The sequence below is a fragment of the Caenorhabditis elegans genome, chromosome I (genome assembly GCF_000002985.6).
Source record: "Caenorhabditis elegans chromosome I".
In the NCBI taxonomy this organism is placed as follows: domain Eukaryota; kingdom Metazoa; phylum Nematoda; class Chromadorea; order Rhabditida; family Rhabditidae; genus Caenorhabditis; species Caenorhabditis elegans.
In genome coordinates, this window is record NC_003279.8 from 11,991,195 (window position 1) to 12,009,910 (window position 18,716).

At 34.5% G+C, this 18,716-nt stretch overlaps 2 protein-coding genes, 4 non-coding genes and 3 pseudogenes across 10 annotated transcripts; 5 read left to right on the forward strand and 4 right to left on the reverse strand.

Moving 5' to 3' along the window:
* The first annotated feature begins 5,781 nt into the window (after positions 1 to 5,781).
* On the forward strand, positions 5,782 to 5,836 carry Y53C10A.20. Its single transcript, NR_050631.1, has one exon. It is a non-coding gene; the product is annotated as an Unclassified non-coding RNA Y53C10A.20 (non-coding RNA).
* Y53C10A.21 lies at positions 5,782 to 5,836 on the reverse strand. The gene has a single exon (NR_050632.1). It is a non-coding gene; the product is annotated as an Unclassified non-coding RNA Y53C10A.21 (non-coding RNA).
* A 1,750-nt stretch (positions 5,837 to 7,586) lies between these two features.
* On the forward strand, positions 7,587 to 11,418 carry tmem-189 (Lipid desaturase domain-containing protein). The gene is made up of 7 exons (NM_060635.9): positions 7,587 to 7,679; positions 7,831 to 8,009; positions 8,539 to 8,637; positions 8,710 to 9,038; positions 10,024 to 10,116; positions 10,170 to 10,245; positions 11,079 to 11,418. The coding sequence occupies exons 1-7, from the start codon at positions 7,588 to 7,590 to the stop codon at positions 11,168 to 11,170; spliced, it is 960 nt and encodes a 319-aa protein (NP_493036.1). The 5' UTR covers position 7,587; the 3' UTR covers positions 11,171 to 11,418.
* On the reverse strand, positions 9,867 to 9,943 carry Y53C10A.22. The gene has a single exon (NR_050633.1). It is a non-coding gene; the product is annotated as an Unclassified non-coding RNA Y53C10A.22 (non-coding RNA).
* On the reverse strand, positions 10,491 to 10,639 carry Y53C10A.23. Its single transcript, NR_050634.1, has one exon. It is a non-coding gene; the product is annotated as an Unclassified non-coding RNA Y53C10A.23 (non-coding RNA).
* On the reverse strand, positions 11,358 to 13,753 carry Y53C10A.6 (uncharacterized protein). Of its 2 annotated transcripts, none has more exons than NM_001377647.1 (7): positions 13,666 to 13,753; positions 13,530 to 13,615; positions 13,329 to 13,482; positions 13,114 to 13,277; positions 12,851 to 13,048; positions 11,955 to 12,192; positions 11,358 to 11,656 (listed from the first exon to the last, which is right to left on the reverse strand). In NM_001377647.1, exons 1-7 carry the CDS (start codon positions 13,685 to 13,687, stop codon positions 11,559 to 11,561), a joined length of 960 nt encoding a protein of 319 aa, NP_001364571.1. In that variant the 5' UTR covers positions 13,688 to 13,753; the 3' UTR covers positions 11,358 to 11,558. The 2 variants fall into 2 exon arrangements, with proteins under 2 accessions (NP_001364571.1, NP_001364656.1); NM_001377648.2 differs by having other exon boundaries at positions 11,360 to 11,666; positions 13,666 to 13,738.
* A 229-nt stretch (positions 13,754 to 13,982) lies between these two features.
* Positions 13,983 to 15,102, forward strand: fbxa-124 (annotated as a pseudogene). Its single transcript has 4 exons — positions 13,983 to 14,017; positions 14,068 to 14,139; positions 14,184 to 14,814; positions 14,866 to 15,102. Coding segments are annotated over exons 1-4 (975 nt in total).
* Positions 15,103 to 15,716: 614 nt separating this feature from the next.
* On the forward strand, positions 15,717 to 16,846 carry fbxa-122 (annotated as a pseudogene). Its single transcript has 4 exons — positions 15,717 to 15,775; positions 15,827 to 15,898; positions 15,946 to 16,612; positions 16,670 to 16,846. Coding segments are annotated over exons 1-4 (975 nt in total).
* Positions 16,847 to 17,430: 584 nt separating this feature from the next.
* On the forward strand, positions 17,431 to 18,431 carry fbxa-123 (annotated as a pseudogene). Its single transcript has 3 exons — positions 17,431 to 17,456; positions 17,504 to 18,201; positions 18,255 to 18,431. Coding segments are annotated over exons 1-3 (901 nt in total).
* The last annotated feature ends 285 nt before the right edge of the window (positions 18,432 to 18,716 follow it).

Genomic DNA, 18,716 nt, shown 5'->3' on the forward strand with positions numbered 1-18,716 from the left:
GACAGACGAAACACTACAATAGTACAGGGTAAGGACAGAAAATGGAAATGGGATTAGGACGGATTAGACCAGGAATAGGATGTGTTGGTGATGATGTAATAAACTAAAACAGGAGAGCTTCGTTTGAAGTATCAAAGTTTTTTTTTGGCTGTCTAAAAGAGATCAAAAATAATAATCTAGTTAGTTTTGATATTTGTGAACTTGAGAACTTAGAAACTTTTAAAGGGGGTAGCGTCTTTAAAGCTACTCCTTTGCTGCCAAAATGACCAAATATCGTAGTAAAAGTTTGCCGGCAAGCCGGCAATTTGTCGAATCGCCGAATTTAAAGGAAAAACGGCACATGCCAAGAATGTTCAGCAAATTGTGGTTTGCATATTTTTTCTGGAAATTTCAGAATATGATATTTGGTTGTTTTGGATAATTATAAGTTTATTTAGAGTAAATCCCCACTTACGTAGCTCTAGTAGGTATACTATGTGAAAAATTGTCAAAAATTGGCAGACTATCGTGATTTAAAAAATCTAAAAATTTGGTGCCGAAAATTGCGCAAAAATTCTGCAAAAGCTTGAAAATTAAACGGAAAACAATTTTTTTCCGGCAAATCGGCAAATTGGCATATTTCCAGAATCGATATTTTCCGGCAACCCGGCAACTTGCCGTATTTGCAGAAACTTGCCGCATTTGCACATGCCGAACATTTTCGGCAATTTGTGGTTTTGCGCAATTTTTTTGAAATTTCAAAATTTGAATTTTAACCGGCAAAATTGTACGCATCCTATGAATGTTCCTACATCTATTTTGGAAAGTAAACAAATTCTATGGAAATATCTAAAGAAAACAGTAAAAAAATTGAAAAAGGTTTTGTTTCCGTCTTATAAAAAATCCCTCTAAAAACTTCCGGAAAATTGATATGCCAATTTGCCGAAAATAACAATTTCCGGCAAATCGGCAAACCGGCACGCAATACATTTTTTCATTGGAATTTTTTTTCATCCCGTCCGTTCAACGGTAGCGACTACTTGCTGAGTAGGGCAACAAAGTTCACAAAATAGTCATGTATTCCATTTTTTAATCCGATCAAGTTTGCAAATAACAATCGAATTTGCCTATTCAAATAGAATATGAATCAATCATAAAAACTGTTTTTCATGACACTATTCAAATTTGCATTCTGTTTTTCTTTCCCATTGGAATTTTTTATTTATTGAGAAAAAATAACTTATTGAAAATATTGTATTTTATGCACAAGGCTCTGTATACAAAAGGGGTCAATAACCGATCAATAAAATCTGATAAGATATTACTCCAGCAAAGAGCAGTAGTTTTACAATGAGGGGCCGTATTCGTGTGTCGAGATAGGTTGTATTTTCTCCTTTTGATTTATAGTTGTATAGTTTTTGGCTCAACATTTTTTGTGTTTGAATGAACATTTTTAGAGCACATTATTCGTGAACTAAGACATTTTTTCATCCATTTTCGGCTTTTGTTTTACTTTTTCGTACTTTTGAAATTCTAAGGTCTTGTAAAAAACAATAGGTCCGTAACTTGAACCAGGGATGGGCGGCAACGATTTTTTTTTCGGCAAATCGGAAAATTGGCGAAATTGGCGAATTGCAAGGAATTGTAATTTCCGGCAAATCGCAAACAGGCAAATTGCTGATTTGCCGAAGTTGCGGAAAAAAAGCAATTGCCGGAAAATTCTCGGCAAATTTTGGTTTCGCACTTTTTTTTTTGGAAATTTTAGAATTTCAATTTCAATTGACAAAATTGTACTCATCTTATGAATGTTCATACATCTATTTTGAAAAGTAAATTCTATGAAAATATCTACAGTAAACTGGAAAAAAACTTCAGAAAGGCAAAGTTTTAAGTGTTTCCGTTTTATAAAAAAATCTCCTCTAATCATTTCCGGTAAATCTGAAATCCGGCAAATCGGCAAACCGGCAAACCAATAATTTGCCGATTTGCCGAACTTGTCGACAAAAAAAAATTGCCGCCTACCTCACTTGAACCGTTGCAAACTTCAAATTTCTGGCCACCTACGTCTGCCTGGTGCCTACGTGCCTAATGTGAGATTTTTCGACGATTTTGCAACAAAAAAATGAAAATTTATTTCAGTTTTTCGGGTTTTTAAAACAATTTTCAATTTTGAGAAAAAGTTAATCTTTAAATGTTTTTTTTTTCAAAATTACCGAATAGAAAATCAAAAAATCAAATTTAGATAAATTGTCAGAAATTGAATTTATTGTGAATGTTTTTTTTAAATTTTTTTGCTAAAAATTTTCTGAATTTTCCAGCCAGGAATATTTTCCCAGAAAATAATTTTCTTTTCAAAATTTTTGAAATTGAGGCCATTGGTTGGTTTATCTGAAAATTTGAATTTCCCGCTAAAATGTTTTTTTTCTCACGAAATTTAAATTTCCCGCAAAATAATTTTCCTCTAAAAAACTTTTGAAATTGATGCCAAAGTTGGTTTATCTGAGAATCGCCAAAAAAAAAATTTGTTTAAAAAATTTGAGTTAGAGTCCCAATTAAACCAGGAACCTCTATTTTTCAAGTTCTCCGTGAACTCATTCCCGGGTGCTTTGCGTGTATATTTATATCTTATACCCCCTCTCCTTCCTAGATCAATCGCCAACTGTTCATGTCTGTTGGCAGCCAAGAAAATATTCTTTCATCTTCACTCTTTCTTCAATTCTCCCCCAAAAAAAAGTCTTATACTCCACGTTTTTATTGGTTTTTTTGTGGTTTTATACTCGTTACCACCACCACTACTAACCACATGTTTAGCTGGGGAATTATAAAAAAGTTCTTAAATATTATAAAAGTTCCAGGTTTATTTTCAAAAATTTCAACATTTTTTTCAGAGAAATTAATTGAAATTTCAAGAATATGTTTTTAAAATTTATATAAATATTATATTTCAAAATTTCAACAAAAAAAATTATTTTCAAAAAAAATCGAGCTTTTTGGATGTTCTCTACACCCAGAAGCTCACGTGATTTGCACGTGCCCGCAAAAAAAATTGGTGGCCGAGTTTTGGTTGTTTTTTCTCAAAATTTTAAATTTCCACCTGAAAAAAGCACTTAAAACGATGTCTTTTTGAATTTTGTCCGTTTTTTCTACATATTCAGCAAATCGGGGATTTGCCTGTTTGCCGATTTGCCGGGAATTCTCAATTCCGGCAATGTGCCGATTTGCCGGAACTTTTCAATTTTCAATAAATGATTCCAACAGAAAATCAGAAAAATCCCAACAAAAGTTGAATTCAATTTTTTTAAATTTTTTTTTGTTGGAAAATTGAAATAATTTTTTTTTTTAACGATTGGAATTTTTTTGGCACAAAGTTGGAAAAATTTGTCGAATAATTTCAAGAAAATTCAGTTTTTTATATCTTTTTTTTCAATTTTTTTTTGGTTAAAAATTTAATTTTTCTGCAATTTTCTTAGCCTTTATCGTGGAAAAAATCATTTAAATTTTCAAAATTTCAAATGCGAAAAATTTAAATTTGTTTCTAATTCTTGATATACCTGCGCATTTGAGAAGTAAAATATGATTTTTTTCAAAAATTATTTTCCTCCCAAAAAATCTTAAAAATTGTTTCAAAATATGCCCTTCCGCCCGAATGCTTTTTCCACACAATCATTTGATAATTGTTTTTTCTTATCACTAATCACGCATTTCCCTCCCTTCAAAACATGTCAAACATATGATCAACTACGCCTCGTAGTGGAGCAAGTGATCACTTTTGAAAATTTATTTTATTTTTCTCGTAAAAATTGTTTTATTTTTTTATTTTCATTTTTTCCCATAGAGTCATTCAACAACTCCCAATTGATCATTGATCAGTTGAAAGTTGAACAAAACAAGCCACGCCCCTTTGTCTGGAGACCCCGCCCACTTTTGTTATCGGAGATGATGCTTCGTACTTTGCAACCCTTCTCATTGACGGAAATCGCATGTTTTTTTTTGCGATTTTTTTACGTTTTTGTTGAAAGGGAAATTGAATAATAAAAGTTGCATTTTTTTTAGAAAAAAAGTTCGAAAATAAACATTGAAAAAAAATTTATTTTGGAACTTTTTTTTGAATTAAAAAAAATAAAATAAATACTTTTTCACCTTGTTTTTAAATTTGAATTTTTAAAAGTCTCGTTAATGTAGGTTTTTTTGTTAATTAACTTTGCATGTTTTTTTTTAAATTGGAAATTTAAAAAAAAATTGGAATTTTTTTTATGTTTCCAAAATTCATATTTTAAATAGTTTCCTCGTATTTTTTGCTTTAACGTAAAGTTTAAAAATATTTGCTTTCAAAGAATTATCATTTTTATATATTTTCTCGCTAATTTACATTGGAACTGTGAGTTTTTGCACAAATTCTCAGTGGAGCGCGTTTGCAGCATGCGTGGGTGGTATTTTCCTTCGAATTTTGATATTTTTTCATTCATGTATGCTCTAGATAATACATTTTTTCTTTTCTTCAAAAAATAGTTCAAAAATTAGTTTTCCTTTTCATTTTTATCTCTCTTTTCTCAATCTCTGATCCTTCTGTCCGTCGCGGAATTCTGTTGGCATTCATCCAATTTGACCTTTACCGATTCATTTTATCAATGATAAATCTATTGATTTATCAGTTCTGCAAGTTTTTATTTGATTTTGAAAATAAATCGTAGCGAAAATTAAAAAAATCACTAGTTTCAAAATATTTAAAATTTTCTCAAAATTTCAAATATTTCCTCAATTGAAAATTTTTTGATATTTCAAACCACTGCAGAGATATACGGGGTCAAAGTTCAACGAGAGAGAGTGAAGGAGGGGGAGACGCAGAGAAGAGGGAGCGTCTCGTCGTCTGCGTCTCCTCGTGCAAAACTTTGAAGCGCTGTATCTTTGGAACGGGTAGAAAAAGAAAGAAATTTCCAACTGCAAAAATGATCAGCGTAAAATTTTCTATTTAATGAATTACTTAATTTTTAATTATCTAAAATTTAAAGGACCTTTTTTGGAAAAATAAACTTGTTAAAATCAATATATTCCGTGCTGAATTGCACATATATTCTGTTAACTCTCTCCTCCTCCTTCTTCTCCTCTCCAAATTGGCGCCGCCGAAAAAAATTTATCAAAAGCATCACCATATACAACTCTTAAGTGATCACGGCATTTCGAGAGACGCAGACATTCAAAGAGCATCATCATCACTGATAACGATTAAAAATCGGCGAAAATTGGGTATAGAGAATATGATTGAATGAAATAGCGCATTTTCTACACGTAATCTCTAGTTTGACCCGTTTTTTAGGCTATAGAAGGGTAGAAGTTTAAGCATTTTAGAGATTTAGAGATTTTCTCAGTAGAGCGCGTTTGTAATATGTGGAAATTTAATTAAATTATTAAGTCAAGTTTTGTGCGAAATAACAAAAATTGTGTTTTAATTGTTTGGAACCTAAAAAATCGATATAAATGCTTTGAAAACTGTTCTAATATCAGTGAAAAATTGGTGGCCTAGCTTTCTGACAGGTGGCCGAGATTTTTAATTTTTTCTTATTTTCCCTTAAAAATAGAAGTTTTGTCAAGAAAACATTTATTCCATAGTTTCCATAGTTACTGTCGTATTTTAATGAAAACTTTAAATTTGAAGTGCTTCTCATCAGAGCGCATTTGCAATCTACTTTTTCAAGAAAATTAAATGTTCATTTAATAGAAAATTTCACGCTGATCATTTTCCCAAATGAAAATTTCTTTCTATCTCTTCCCGTTCCAAAGTTACAGCCGTTTAAAGTTTCGGCGAGGAGACGCAGACAACAAGACACTCTCTCTTCTCTGCGTCTCCCCCTTCCCCTCTCTCGCTCCCCCTACACTGCAACTTTTTTCGAACGAGGGCCGAGAAAAAATGCGAAAAATCGGTGTTTGCACACAATACACCGCATTTTACGACATTTTGTACTTGCTTTGTTTTCTTGTGTTTTTCACAGATTTTTCCCGTGTTTTCTTATTAAAACTGATAAATAAATATTTTTGTTAATGCTAAAATAATTTCCAGATGAAAAAATTGTGAATTCAGTCGGCAAGTAGCGGTAAAAGTGGTCAATGTAATATGATGGATTACGGGAATAAAAAACCCAAACTTTTTCCCAAACATGATACATATGCTGTTTAGATGCTAAAAGTACCTGATTAACATAACGAGACCGCTGAAAAAGTTTTGAGATTTTCAAAATTCAACTTTTTTTGTGAGAAAGTCGAGATTTTGGCACAAAATGTTGAATTATGAAAATCTCAAAACTTTTTCAGCGGTCTCGTTATGAAAATCAGGTACTTTTAGCATCTAAACAGCATATGTATCATGTTTGGGAAAATGTTTGGGTTTTTTATTCCCGTAATCCATCATATTACATTGACCACTTTCACCGCTGCTTGCCGACTGAATACATAATTTTTTTACTTGGAAATTGTTTTAGCATCTGCAAAAAATATTTATTTATTAGTTTTGATAAGAAAAAATGGAAAAAATCGGTGAAAAACGAAAGAAAACACGCAGAAAACAAAGCAAGATAAATGGCCGCTGAAATTTGTCGGGGACTCGGCCATGGCCTAGAAACCTTTTTGCCTCGTCCCTCGTTTCGAAAAAAGTTGCAGTGCCCCTCAACGGATTGAGATATCAAAAAATTTCCAATTGATGAAATATTTCAAATTTTGGGTTAAATTACTTAAAGTTGAACAATAGGCAAAAAAAATAATCACATATTGATTTTAAGCAGCTCGAAAAAATGTCAATTTTGAAGCTTTTCCCTGAATTTAAATCCCTGAAAATGTCAATTTCTTTCTCACTTTCACTTTTCTCAAATTGCCAATCAAAAATTTCCCACATTCTGACCATAAAACCAACACATTTTTCGCAACAAAAAGTGTCAATTCAAGTGGGAAAGCGTGTGATTAAAACCAAGCGATTTTCTGCAGAACTCGGTGAATTTCCTTTTTTTTTTTCTTCAAAAAACCTTCTAGAATTCGTTATGTATTCTTCTAAAAATATAAAATCAGCTCAAATAAAGGTAATATTCATATTATTTACTCGGAAAAGCGTCATCTCCGACAAGCCATCAAATCATGCCAATTATTGTGTCATTCTCTCACGTAGTAGTGCATTTGCTCACGGAAATCTTATGTATACTTACCGTTTTTTTTTTTCAATTTTTTGCTGTTTAGTTTATTGTTTTACTTCAAATTTTTTTTTTCGAACTTTTAGCCCTTTTTGCCCTTTTTTGAACTTTCCTTATTTCTCACCCTTTACTTATCCTATTTCATAGATCGTCTCAACTTTAATTGGGCGTATCTCGCTTGGTTTTTAGTATTTTGAAAAATCTAAAACGACAAAAGTATAGAAAAATATGTGAGCTATATTTTCATAGTTGACAATTTTTCGATATCTACAAAAAAAAACCGAGATATGATGTGCCAAAGAAGGGGTCCGCACATGGTGCATCCACTAGAAATTCCGGCATGCTTATTTGTTATGTTTTAGTTTTTTACGCCAAATTTTCTCATATTGACCTTATTAAAAACTCAAAAACCTTTGCAAAAATCAATAACTTCAGAATGACATCCAGTTCGGCTGCTTCATCCTCCACCACCACCTCGTCGACAATGATGCCTGACGAGAATGAGTGCCTGAAGAAGGAAGAGGAAAGGTAGGCAAGATTAAGGTGACCAGCGCCTAGGCATGTAGGTCGTCAGGCATAGACATATAGGCATTCCAGGCCTAAAGGCGTGCCTATGATGTGCCGACCAATCAGCGATCTAGGGCTTCTCTGATTGGTCGTCAAATTCTATTTTTTTCAGATTCAAATCCCCCGATCCAGCACCAACACTTGATGAAGAAGTAGACATTGACACACTTCCATCAATGCTTGAAGATGATCCAAATGGAAATGTTGTCGAGTGTGATTTGGGATTCAAAGGGCCTCGATGGGGTCCACAGCATGCCGGGGCGAAGAAGTTGGCTTCCATGTATAGCAAAGGTCAGTTTGTAATAGATACCCCCCCGCTCTTATCACACCACCAATTCATTGATTAGACGTTTGTACTATCATGCCATGTCTGAAATTGATTTTCAGTAACTTAAGTCAAAATTTTGAAAAAAAAAGTGTACGAATGGCGCAGTGCGATTTCCCCCGTCTACCAGTTACATGACCGGGGTTCGAGTCCGCGTATGTGTCAATTACTTTCTCATATTGTGTGTTAGTTAAGTTAATTACACATTTTGGAAAAAGCGAAATTCTAAGAAAGATTCACGAATGGCGCAGTGGGGTTTTCCCCGTCTGGCAGTCACAAGACCGGGGTTCGAGTCCGCGTTAATGCTAATTACTTTCTCTAATAGTGTGTTAGTTTATTTCAGCAAAAATTTTGGAAAAAGCGAAATTTAAAGAAAAATGTCCAAATGGCGCAGTGGGATTTCTCTGGTCTGCCAGTCACAAGACCGGGGTTCGAGTCCGCACTGGGGTCTACATTTTTTGCATGTTTTTTCACTGTAAAATCAATTTTTTCCAGAAAAGCGTCTCCAAGAGAAAGTGTCATTGTTTGCCGCAATTTTTCTATTTTCCATTGTTTTTATCAATCTGCTTCTCAGCTGGGAGTCATCTATATGGGGTGAGTTTTTTGTTTTCGCCTGAAACCTGCCTGCCTACGTGCCTACCTAGGAATAGCTCATTCCATTTCCAGTGTCTGTACTAGTTTCGGCAGTGCTCGGCATAATGACAGCCGACTTCGCATCAGGACTTGTTCATTGGGCAGCTGATACATTTGGAAGTGTTGAGACATGGTTTGGACGGTCTTTTATCCGACCTTTCCGAGAGCATCACGTCGATCCAACTGCAATTACTCGACATGATATAGTTGAAGTGAATGGTGATAATTGTATGCTTTGTGTAGGACCACTTTTATGGATTCTGTATCAACAAATGACTTATCAAAGGGATGCTATCACACAATGGGCAACTTTTCATTGGTACATCTTGTTGTTGGGGATCTACGTTGCGTTGACTAATCAGGTATGATTTGGTTAGGCGTGCGCCTACTGTTACCGGGACATAGACATGGTGCATCGACCTGAAGAACCTCCCCCCCCCCCCACCAAAGTTGGGACTCGTATCTCGGTTAATTTCGATTTTATAAAAAAAATAATTAAGTTGAAATTGTTTATTATTTGTTTAGCAATCATTTTCTAGTTGAAAACTTTTTGATAACTCTTAAATGAATTGAGATATAAGGGGTCCAAGTCATGGCGCATCGAAGAATCTCCCCCCACTTTTAACTCCTTATATCTCGGTTACTTTCGATTCAACCAAAAAATGTTTAACTGATGGAAAATTCCTTACTCTTTTTTCTACATTTTTGTATTTGGAAACTTTTTGATATCTTTAAAATCAGCAGAGATATACCCTGTCAAAAATGATCAATAGACATGGTTCATCGACAAAGTAAACCTCCCTTCCTTTGGCGGCTCATATCTCGGTTATTTTTCATTTTATCAAAAACTTTTGAATTGAGAAAGTGTTTTTTTGTGACTTGTGCTACATTTTAATAATTAGAGTTATTATAATATCTCTTTAGAGAACCGAGATATAGGATGTCAAAGTTAACAGGGTAAGACCTACTTTATTTAGCTTTTACTGCTCATATCTCAGCTCTCTTTGATTTTTTCACAAAGTTATCAATTGACAAATTTTTTATTATTACTTTTTCTATAATTTTGTAATTGACAACTTTTTGATATGTCTTAAAGGAACCGAGATATGCGTTGTTAAAGATACCCCATCGACCACCACGAGTACCTCACCCAACTTTACCAGCTTATATCTTGGTTACAATTAATTTTGTCAAAAATTTGTTAACTACGAAAATGTTTATTATCACTTTTCCTACATTTTTGTAGTTAACAACTTTTTGATATCTTCCACACTAACCGAAATATACGCTGCCAAAGTTAGGCTACTGCACATGGTGCATCGCCAATTCAAAAACTACATTTTCCAGATTCACAAATGGTCGCATACATATTTCGGGCTTCCAACATGGGTTGTTTTCCTGCAGAAAGCTCATATTATCCTGCCAAGAAGTCATCATAAGGTACGTCTGTTATATATCAAGGAATTTGTCTAAAAATCGTCTTTTTTTTTCAGATCCATCATATTTCGCCTCACGCCTGCTACTACTGTATCACGACCGGATGGCTCAACTGGCCATTGGAGTATATTGGTGAGTAGAGTAGTCTTACAGTATCCCTACAGTAATCCAACAGTACCCCAAGAATATGAAACCTACAGTATCCCTACAGTACCCCACAATACTATTATAGTTCCCTTACAGTATTCCTACAATATTAAAATCCTCCGTTTCACTATACTACCCCCACAGTATACCGTAATCTTAAAATATTCCTACAGTACTCCTACATTACTCCCCCAAGTACCCAACTACTGTAACTCTATAGCATCCCTACAGTACCATTTACAGCCACAAATCTACAGTACTCCCACAAACTAGTACAGATACAGTACCCCTACAGTAATACTTCCAAGATACAGTATCCGAGACAGTACCCACCTACGGTACCAAGTGTACAGTACCCCTAAAGGGGCAAACCTACAGTACTCCCACAAACTAGCACATCTACAGTAACCCTTATTAAAACCAGATCTACATAGGTACAGTAATCCAACATAAATAAGTCTACAGTACCCCTAAAGTGGTAAACCTACAGTACTATGTATTTTCTAGGTACAGTAACCCTACAGTAACAAATCTACAGTACTCCCTTAAACTATCACAGCTACAGTACCCCTAACAGCCCCTCTGTGATTACAGTAATCCTACAGTCTCTCTAAAATACTCAAACTACAGTACCCCCATAATATCCTTACATACAGTACCCCTCTATTACTAAATGTACAGTACCCTTACAGTATCCGTATAGTTCGAAAATGTACAGTACCCCTAAAGTCACAAACCTACAGTACCTCTACAGTAACCCTAAAGTACGCCCTCTATTACTAAAACTACAGTACCCCCTAACCATCGTTTTTTTCCAGGATTCTGGCGTAAAATGGAGTGGGTGGTGACCACAGTGACCGGTATGCAACCACGAGAGGACGATTTGAAGTGGGCCACCAAGTTACAGTAACCCCCCGCCTGCCTTCTCGCCTACAGTACCCCAAATCATTGATCTCATCTCATATGTCTACTTGCGCTAGATACTACCATCAAATATGCACATTTTCATGCCTAAATTCGATTTTATCTGCAATTTCTGAGTTTTTCCCTCGTTTCCCTTATAAATGTGATTTTGGCTTTTTCCTAACAAAATTTCAATTTTTCGAAATTTAAAATTTATTTTGAAATTGGCAATTTTTTTGCAATAAAAAAAAACATAGAAAACTCGTGAGATTTTTAGATTTTTAGGCCCGTTTACATTGAAAAATACTGGGAATTTAAAGGTTATAAATGAATAAAAATAAAATAGAAAAAGTTTAAAAATATAACAAAAATAGCGATATATGAGTAGAAATTAATTAGTTATCAATCTTGAAATCGGACGCTTTTCCGGCGTGTTGATCGGCGGCTTTCAGCAATTTTTTGACAATTTTGGGGGCTCCGCGAGCTGATTCGTCTGAAATTTGCTAGAAAAGGTTGAGTTATTCCAATTTTATCGATTTTTTTACATTTTTTGTAAAATTTTCAGGCATTTATTGAGGAAAAAAAATCATTTAAAGCGTAATTTAATTGATTTTAAAGTTTTTTTCAACGAAAATGCCTCAAAAACGGCCAAAATTGAGCTGAAATTGCGGAGTTTTCGTTTTTTTTTTTTTTTTTGAAAAAATATAGTTGAAAACTGGCGATTTTCAGATTTTTTGGACCCTTATTTATTTTTTTTTGAAAATTTTCCGATTTCGCATCGAAAAACGTACTGGAAACATCATTTGAGACACGTTTTCTTGTCATTTTTGGCGAAATTTCTTCTTTTTCAGTCTTATCGGCTCCGATTCTTGCGATAATTCGTCTCAAATTCACGTTGGATTCGTCGAAAATTCTACGAATTTCGTTTCGAGCATCAAGTGGTCCCATTTGTTGAAATTTTGGCTCTTTTATCATTACTCTGTAGAATGGCTCAAAATCTTGCTCTTCTTCGTATCCGATTTGGGATCTCTGGAAAATTTGGGTTTTTGTATGAAATTTCGATGAAATATCGCTATTTTTAGTGATTTTCTCGGAGCGTGTCGATTTACGCAGCTCGTGTACTCCTCGAGGAGGAGGTTTGCCTTGGTTTTCGGCTCAAATGCTCCATTTTGGGTAATTTGTTGCCAATTTTTAGAATTTTTCTTTCTTTTTTACAGTTAGCGGCTTTTTTTTTACGACAAAACGTTTAAAATAAAGCATTTTAGCCAACTTTTGTGGAAAAAATGCAAAGAATTTTACAATTTTTATCAAAAATTCTCGATTTTTGCCATTTTATCAATTTTTTCTCGGATTAAACCAAAAATAATCCGAAATCAAGAACTTTAGCCTACAATTTTCTGAAATTTTAAGAATAATTAGCTTAAATCGTACTTTTTAGGCTATTTTTATGATTATTTAACTTTTCGAAATGAAAAATAAATCTAAAATTAAGAATTTTGGCCAAAAACTGTATTTTTTCTGGTTAAAAATCGGCAATTTATCGAAAAATCGATAAATTCGAAATTTTCAAAACTAGAAACACTAAAAAGGATTTTAAATGTTCTGAAATCAAGTTTTGCAGCCAAAAACTGCAAAATCCTTCTCCACGAGGAGTACACTAGCCGCGTAAATCGACACGAAGCCATACTTTCTGCTCGATTTTCGCGTCAATCTGCGGCACGGTTTTCGTCGATTTGTCCAGCAAAACGTTGATAAATTCCTTCTGCTCATCACTCAAATCCATGAGATTATCAGTTTCAAAAGCCTCCAAATCTTTGATATATTTGCAAACATGCTCTCGCCAAGAAATGAGATGCTCCAGCACTTTGGAGGTGTCTGTGGCTATCTGAAAATTATTTAAAATATGAAAATTATCTTGAAAACTGAAATTTTTTCCAGATTTTTATCTACCTGCTCATATTCAAGCTTCTTCTCCTCAAAACTCAGATCTTTATCATCTTTATCTCTAAAAATGTGATCGAGAAGGCGAGTAGCCGGAGGTTTTGGGAAATTTGGAAGAAATTCGAAAGCCTGAACATTTGCAGTTGTTTCGCGGAGTATTGTCAGAAGTGTCACTGAAATAGTTTTTATTTAAATTTCAGCAATTAAATATTATAATTATATACTCAATGGTATTTGACGAAGCATTGGAACGGCTAGAAAAGCATATTTTTCCAGATCCTCGAGCATTTCCTTGTTATCTTCCTCAAATTCCGCATCTTCTTCGCTCAATTTGTCCAGAGAAAACTCTAAATATTCTTCGCTGACGTTCGCGTCGTTCTGAAAATGATAATAAATTAAAAACGATCATTATTTCCTGATGAAACCTCGAAAAACTGAGTTATACTCCATGGCGATAGTTTTATTGGATTTTTCAGCAGGTATTCTCGGATTAAATCTGCCGCTGGTTTTTCTGAAGATGAAAATTATATTATTATTGCGAAAAAAATGAAAAAAACTCACCGGAAGTTGTTGAGCGCTCCATACGACTGGTTTTAAAGCTGACAAAAAAGAAAATAAAAATAAAAATAACAATGAAAACTGCGCGCGTGGAGATTGCAGACTGGCGCGCCGCAGCTTGCAAAGGGAGTCTCCGCCCATTTTTTATTGTGATTTTGGAAGGAGAAAACTGAATTTAAGCGAAATTTTGCAATTTAATTTGATTTTCGTATTTTTTTAATATGTTTTCTTGTTCGCTTTTCTTAAAAGGGTTTTTCTCTGAAAATAGTTAATTATTGCAGAGAACGCCAAAATGACGAGCCAGAGCAAGCTGATCACCGATGGAGCAGCAATGGACGAAACAACGGAAAAAAAAGTAAATTGAATTTAAATTTTATCGAGATTAACTATTCTTTCAAATTTCAGGCCGAAGGAATTTGTCGATTTGCCGGTAGATGTCATTCAAAACATTATTATGAAAGTGGATCCGCACGATAGGTAGGATACAGAACAGTATTAAAAAAATATTCTGATTTTTGCAGATTTTCCGTCCGAAAAGTCAATCGAAATCTTCGCCAACTCATTGATGAAATGAACCCTGGATTTAGAACTATTTCAGTTGACATTTCTACGAGAAACTAAGTTTTTGTTCGTATATCAATGGACGTTGTGGTTGTGGAACCAGTGTTGTTCACTACAAGCAAATGGGCAACGATTGTGTTATTTTGTATGAAGATGATCAGAGTCATGAGCCTTCCCAAAGCACAACTTCATTGCTTATCGATTACCATTCCAACAAAGGATCATATGAAAAAGGGTCGATGCGAGGAAAGAGTATTGAGCCGTGTTCAGGACATGGTAGATATGCTCAGCTCATCCAAATTTCCGAATGTCAAAATCATTCATTTCTTTAAAATTTCGTCTTCTCAAATAGCTCAAATTATTCCGAGCTTCAAGGCTGGAAATCTGGAAGAGCTACATCTCAACACATCTGATAAACCGACAGCTCAAGATGTTGAAAAAATCTGCAATTCAGATCAGTGGAAACATGCAAAAGAGTTTGACGGAAATTGTGATTTTACGGATGTTCCTATCAAACATCTCAGTCACTTCTCTCGTGTTCGTGCCCCTTATGAAAAAATTTCCGTGGATACCGCTGTTGAAATTAGAAATGTTAGTTTGATAAGTCTAATTTCGCTAAATTACACTTTAATATTATTTCAGGTTTTGCTGTCGTCTGGTAACATCGAGCGTGCAATGTTCTTATCGAAAAGTGACTTCGGCGTCGATGTTGTTCGCGTTTTTGATCCGGAAGCAGCCTATGTGAACAAAAATACGATTTTCCATGATGGTGCTGGCGTTTTCATTCAAGTCCCTGCCGATGTGGACCGAAATACGGATTACAATGGTTTTCTATTTTCGAACGACAAAGATACTATCAAATTCGAGAAGAAAATTTAATTTATAATCGGATTACTCGATTTGTCTTGTGCTTCAGTCCCCCGATATACTCTAAATATACATTTCAATATTATTCCCCATCCTCCTGTGTCATAATTATATTTCTTTAAGTTTTATTAGATCCCGTAGAATTTCCCATTTCATTATTTTCACTTTAATAAAGCAACGAGCAAAAATTCAGTGCAACCGGCTATTGACATCAGATATACCAGTTTGTTTTTAATTTTTAAATAGTTTCGCAAAGAATTTCAATTTTTCACAGATTCTCTTGAAGTCTCGAAGAAGTATAGCTCTGTAGAATAATTTTAAAAAATTACTAGAAAAACAAATGTTCGCGTGGGAGTCTTGCAAAAAACAGCGCCGCGGTATTGCAAAAGAAGTCTCCACCCATTTTCAGAAACAGTTTCTCAAATACAAAATTTTGGCGAAGAAATTTTAAAATAAATAAAAAAAGTCTAAATTTAATCGAAAAAAGGCGTTTTCTTTTTAAAATATTCAAAAAAAAAATTTAAAAATTGTTTTATTTTGCTTTTTGTCTTGTTGTTATGCGACTTATTTGCTTTTCTTAAAGATTTTTCCTCTAAAATCAGTTAATTATTGCAGAGAACGCCAAAATGACGAGCGAAAGCAGTGGGAATACTGGTGGAGCCATGGACGAACCTACGGAGAAAAAGTGATTTGAATTGAAATGTTAGCGAAAAACTATTATTCTTTCAAATTTCAGGCCAAAAGAATTCTCCGATTTGCCGGATCATGTCCTCCAGAGAATTATGGAAAAAGTGGAACCGAGCGATAGGTAGTGTATCTACAACAAATAATGTAGTAATAAATAAAATTTTCCAGATTGTCTGTCCGAAAAGTCAATCGAAATCTTCGCCAACTCATTGATGAAATGGATCCTGGATTTAGAAGTATTTCAGTTAATATTTCTACGCGAAAGGGTGTACTTGTTTCCTACGACAATGGATCTTTTATTCACTATCAACAAGTTTACGATGATTGTGAAATGTTCGGACGAAAGGAGAAAAAGAGGTTCTTCAATGAAAATGCTGTAAAAATGGCGATAAATGACGTCATCAGAGTGATGAGTCATCCGATGTCAAATGTGAAACTCTTTCGAACTGGAATTCCGACAAAGCCGGAGATGGAAAGAAGTAGAAGCACGGGAAGTGTTATGAGATGTGTTGACGTCATGTCGGAAATGCTCAGCTCATCGAAATTCCCGAATGTGAAAAGCATTGAAATCAATGGATTTTCGGCTATCCAAATTTTGGAAATTCTTCCAAGCTTCAAGGCTGGAAATCTGGATGAACTAACATAGGACAGAACTGGAAGAACTACATCTCGAGATATGGAAAGCATTTATAAATCAGAGCAGTGGAAAAGAGCAAAGATTTTGTGCGCAAATCGTGGATTTATGGAAGTTTCCATGAAACATCTTTGTCATTTCTCCCGTGTTGTCGTCAATCAAGCGAGAACTTCCATGCAAACGGCTATTGAGATCAGAGATGTAAGTTTGATTTCAATTTTTAAAATAGTTTCGCTAGTAATTTTCCATTTTTCACAGATTCTCTTGAAGTCTACAAGTATTGAGTATGTCGATTTCTGCTCACGAGACGGTGTCACGATCGATGCGGTTCGCGTTTTTATTCCAGAAACTGCCAATGTGAATCAAACCACGGATTACGACAATTTTACATTTTCCAGCTCGATGTGCTCTCTTAATTTTAAAAAGAAAAGGTGATAATTGATCCGTTTTTATGTCTCATTTTTCATCTGTTGTTTAATTTGTTAGTTTTTATATGAATGTTGTTAAGCTTTTGGCAAGTGAACCGGTTTTTAATTTTTAGGTTCCATCCTAAGTTTGTGATTATTTTGAATTCGAATCGCTCCGAAAATAATAATTTAAAAAAGAACTAGAAAAACAAATGTGCGCGCGAGAGTCTTGCAGAAGACAGCGCCGCGGCATTGCAAAAGAGGTCTCCGCCCATTTTTAGAAACAGTTTTTTTAAATAGAAAATTTTGATATTTATGTCGAAAATTAATCGAAAAAAAGGCGTTTTCTTTTTAAAATATTCGAAAAAAAAATCTAAAAATGGTTTTTTTTTCTCTTTGTCTTGTGGTTATGCTGCTTTTCCGCTTTTCTTAAAGGTTTTTTCTCTGAAAATAGTTAATTATTGGAGAGAACGCCAAAATGACGAGCGAAAACAGTGGGAATACACTACACACAAAAATTAAATTGAATTGAAATTCTATTGGAAAAAAATTCTTTCAAATTTCAGGCAAAAGGAATTTGTCGATCTACCGATTCATGTCGTCCAGAGAATTATGGAAAAGGTGGAACCGAGCGATAGGTAGTATATCTACAACAAAAAATTTAATATTAAATAAAATTTTCCAGATTGTCTGTCCGAAAAGTCAATCGAAATCTCCGCCAACTCATTGATGAAATGGATCCTGGATTTAGAAGTATTTCAGTTAATATTTCTACGCGAAACGGTGCCTTTGTTTCCTTTGGCCATGGTTGCCGTGTTCACTACGATCAAGTGCTAAATGACTGCGAAATTTATTATCAAAAGGAGAAGAAGAAGTTCATCAATGAAAATGCTGTAAGAATGGCAATGAATGACGTCATCAGAGTAATGAGTCATCCTAATTCAAAGGTGGACATGTTCGCAACTGGAATTTTAACAAAACGCGAGATGAGTCTCCCTGGAACCGAAGCAGAAGTTATGAGCTGTGTTGATATCATGGTCAGAAAGCTCCGCTCATCCAAATTTCCAAATGTGAAAAGCATCGATATCAGTGGATTGTCTTCACAAATCTTGCAAATTCTTCCGAGATTCAAAGCTGGAAATCTGGAAAGACTAACATTGGACAGAAGAGGACCTATGACGGCCGAAGAAATGGGAAGAATCTATAATACTATAATACTATAATAAAATAATAATATATAATACGGAGCAGTGGAAAAATGCGAAAGAGTTGCACGCAAAACATGGTTTCACGCGAGTTCCAATTCATCAGCTCGTTCGCTTCACCCGTGTTCTTGTCCATCAAAAGTCAATTTCCGTGGTGACAGCCATGAAAATCAGAAATGTTAGTTTGGAGACGTTTTTTCGAAGGAATATTTAATAAATATATTATTCCAGATTCTCTTGGAGTCTGAAAAAATCGAGAAAGTTTCCTTCCGCTCGCACTTTGATGTCAAAATCGATGTTGTTCGCGTTTTTATTCCGAACGCTGCCAATGTGAATCAAAATACGGATTTCAATAATTTCAACTTTTCAAGCTCGAGACAGGGTCTCAAATTCGAAAAGAAAACCTAATTATTGATCTGTTTCCTGAGATATTTTTGTTATTTCCCATTTGTTGTTTGTTGTTTTATTTGTTGGTTTTTACATGAAGAATTTTGAAATAAAAATCTGCCAAATCTCATTCATCCTATGAAAAATAAAACATTTGAAATTGTGCAGAAAATAGGCTTTAAATGAAAACCGTGCACTGAATATTGAATTCCATAATACGTGCGCAGAAAACTTATTATTTTAAACCGAGATGCAAGTGCGCTCCACCGCCAAAAATAGGGTCTCGTTAGGTATTGGCGGGAAAAC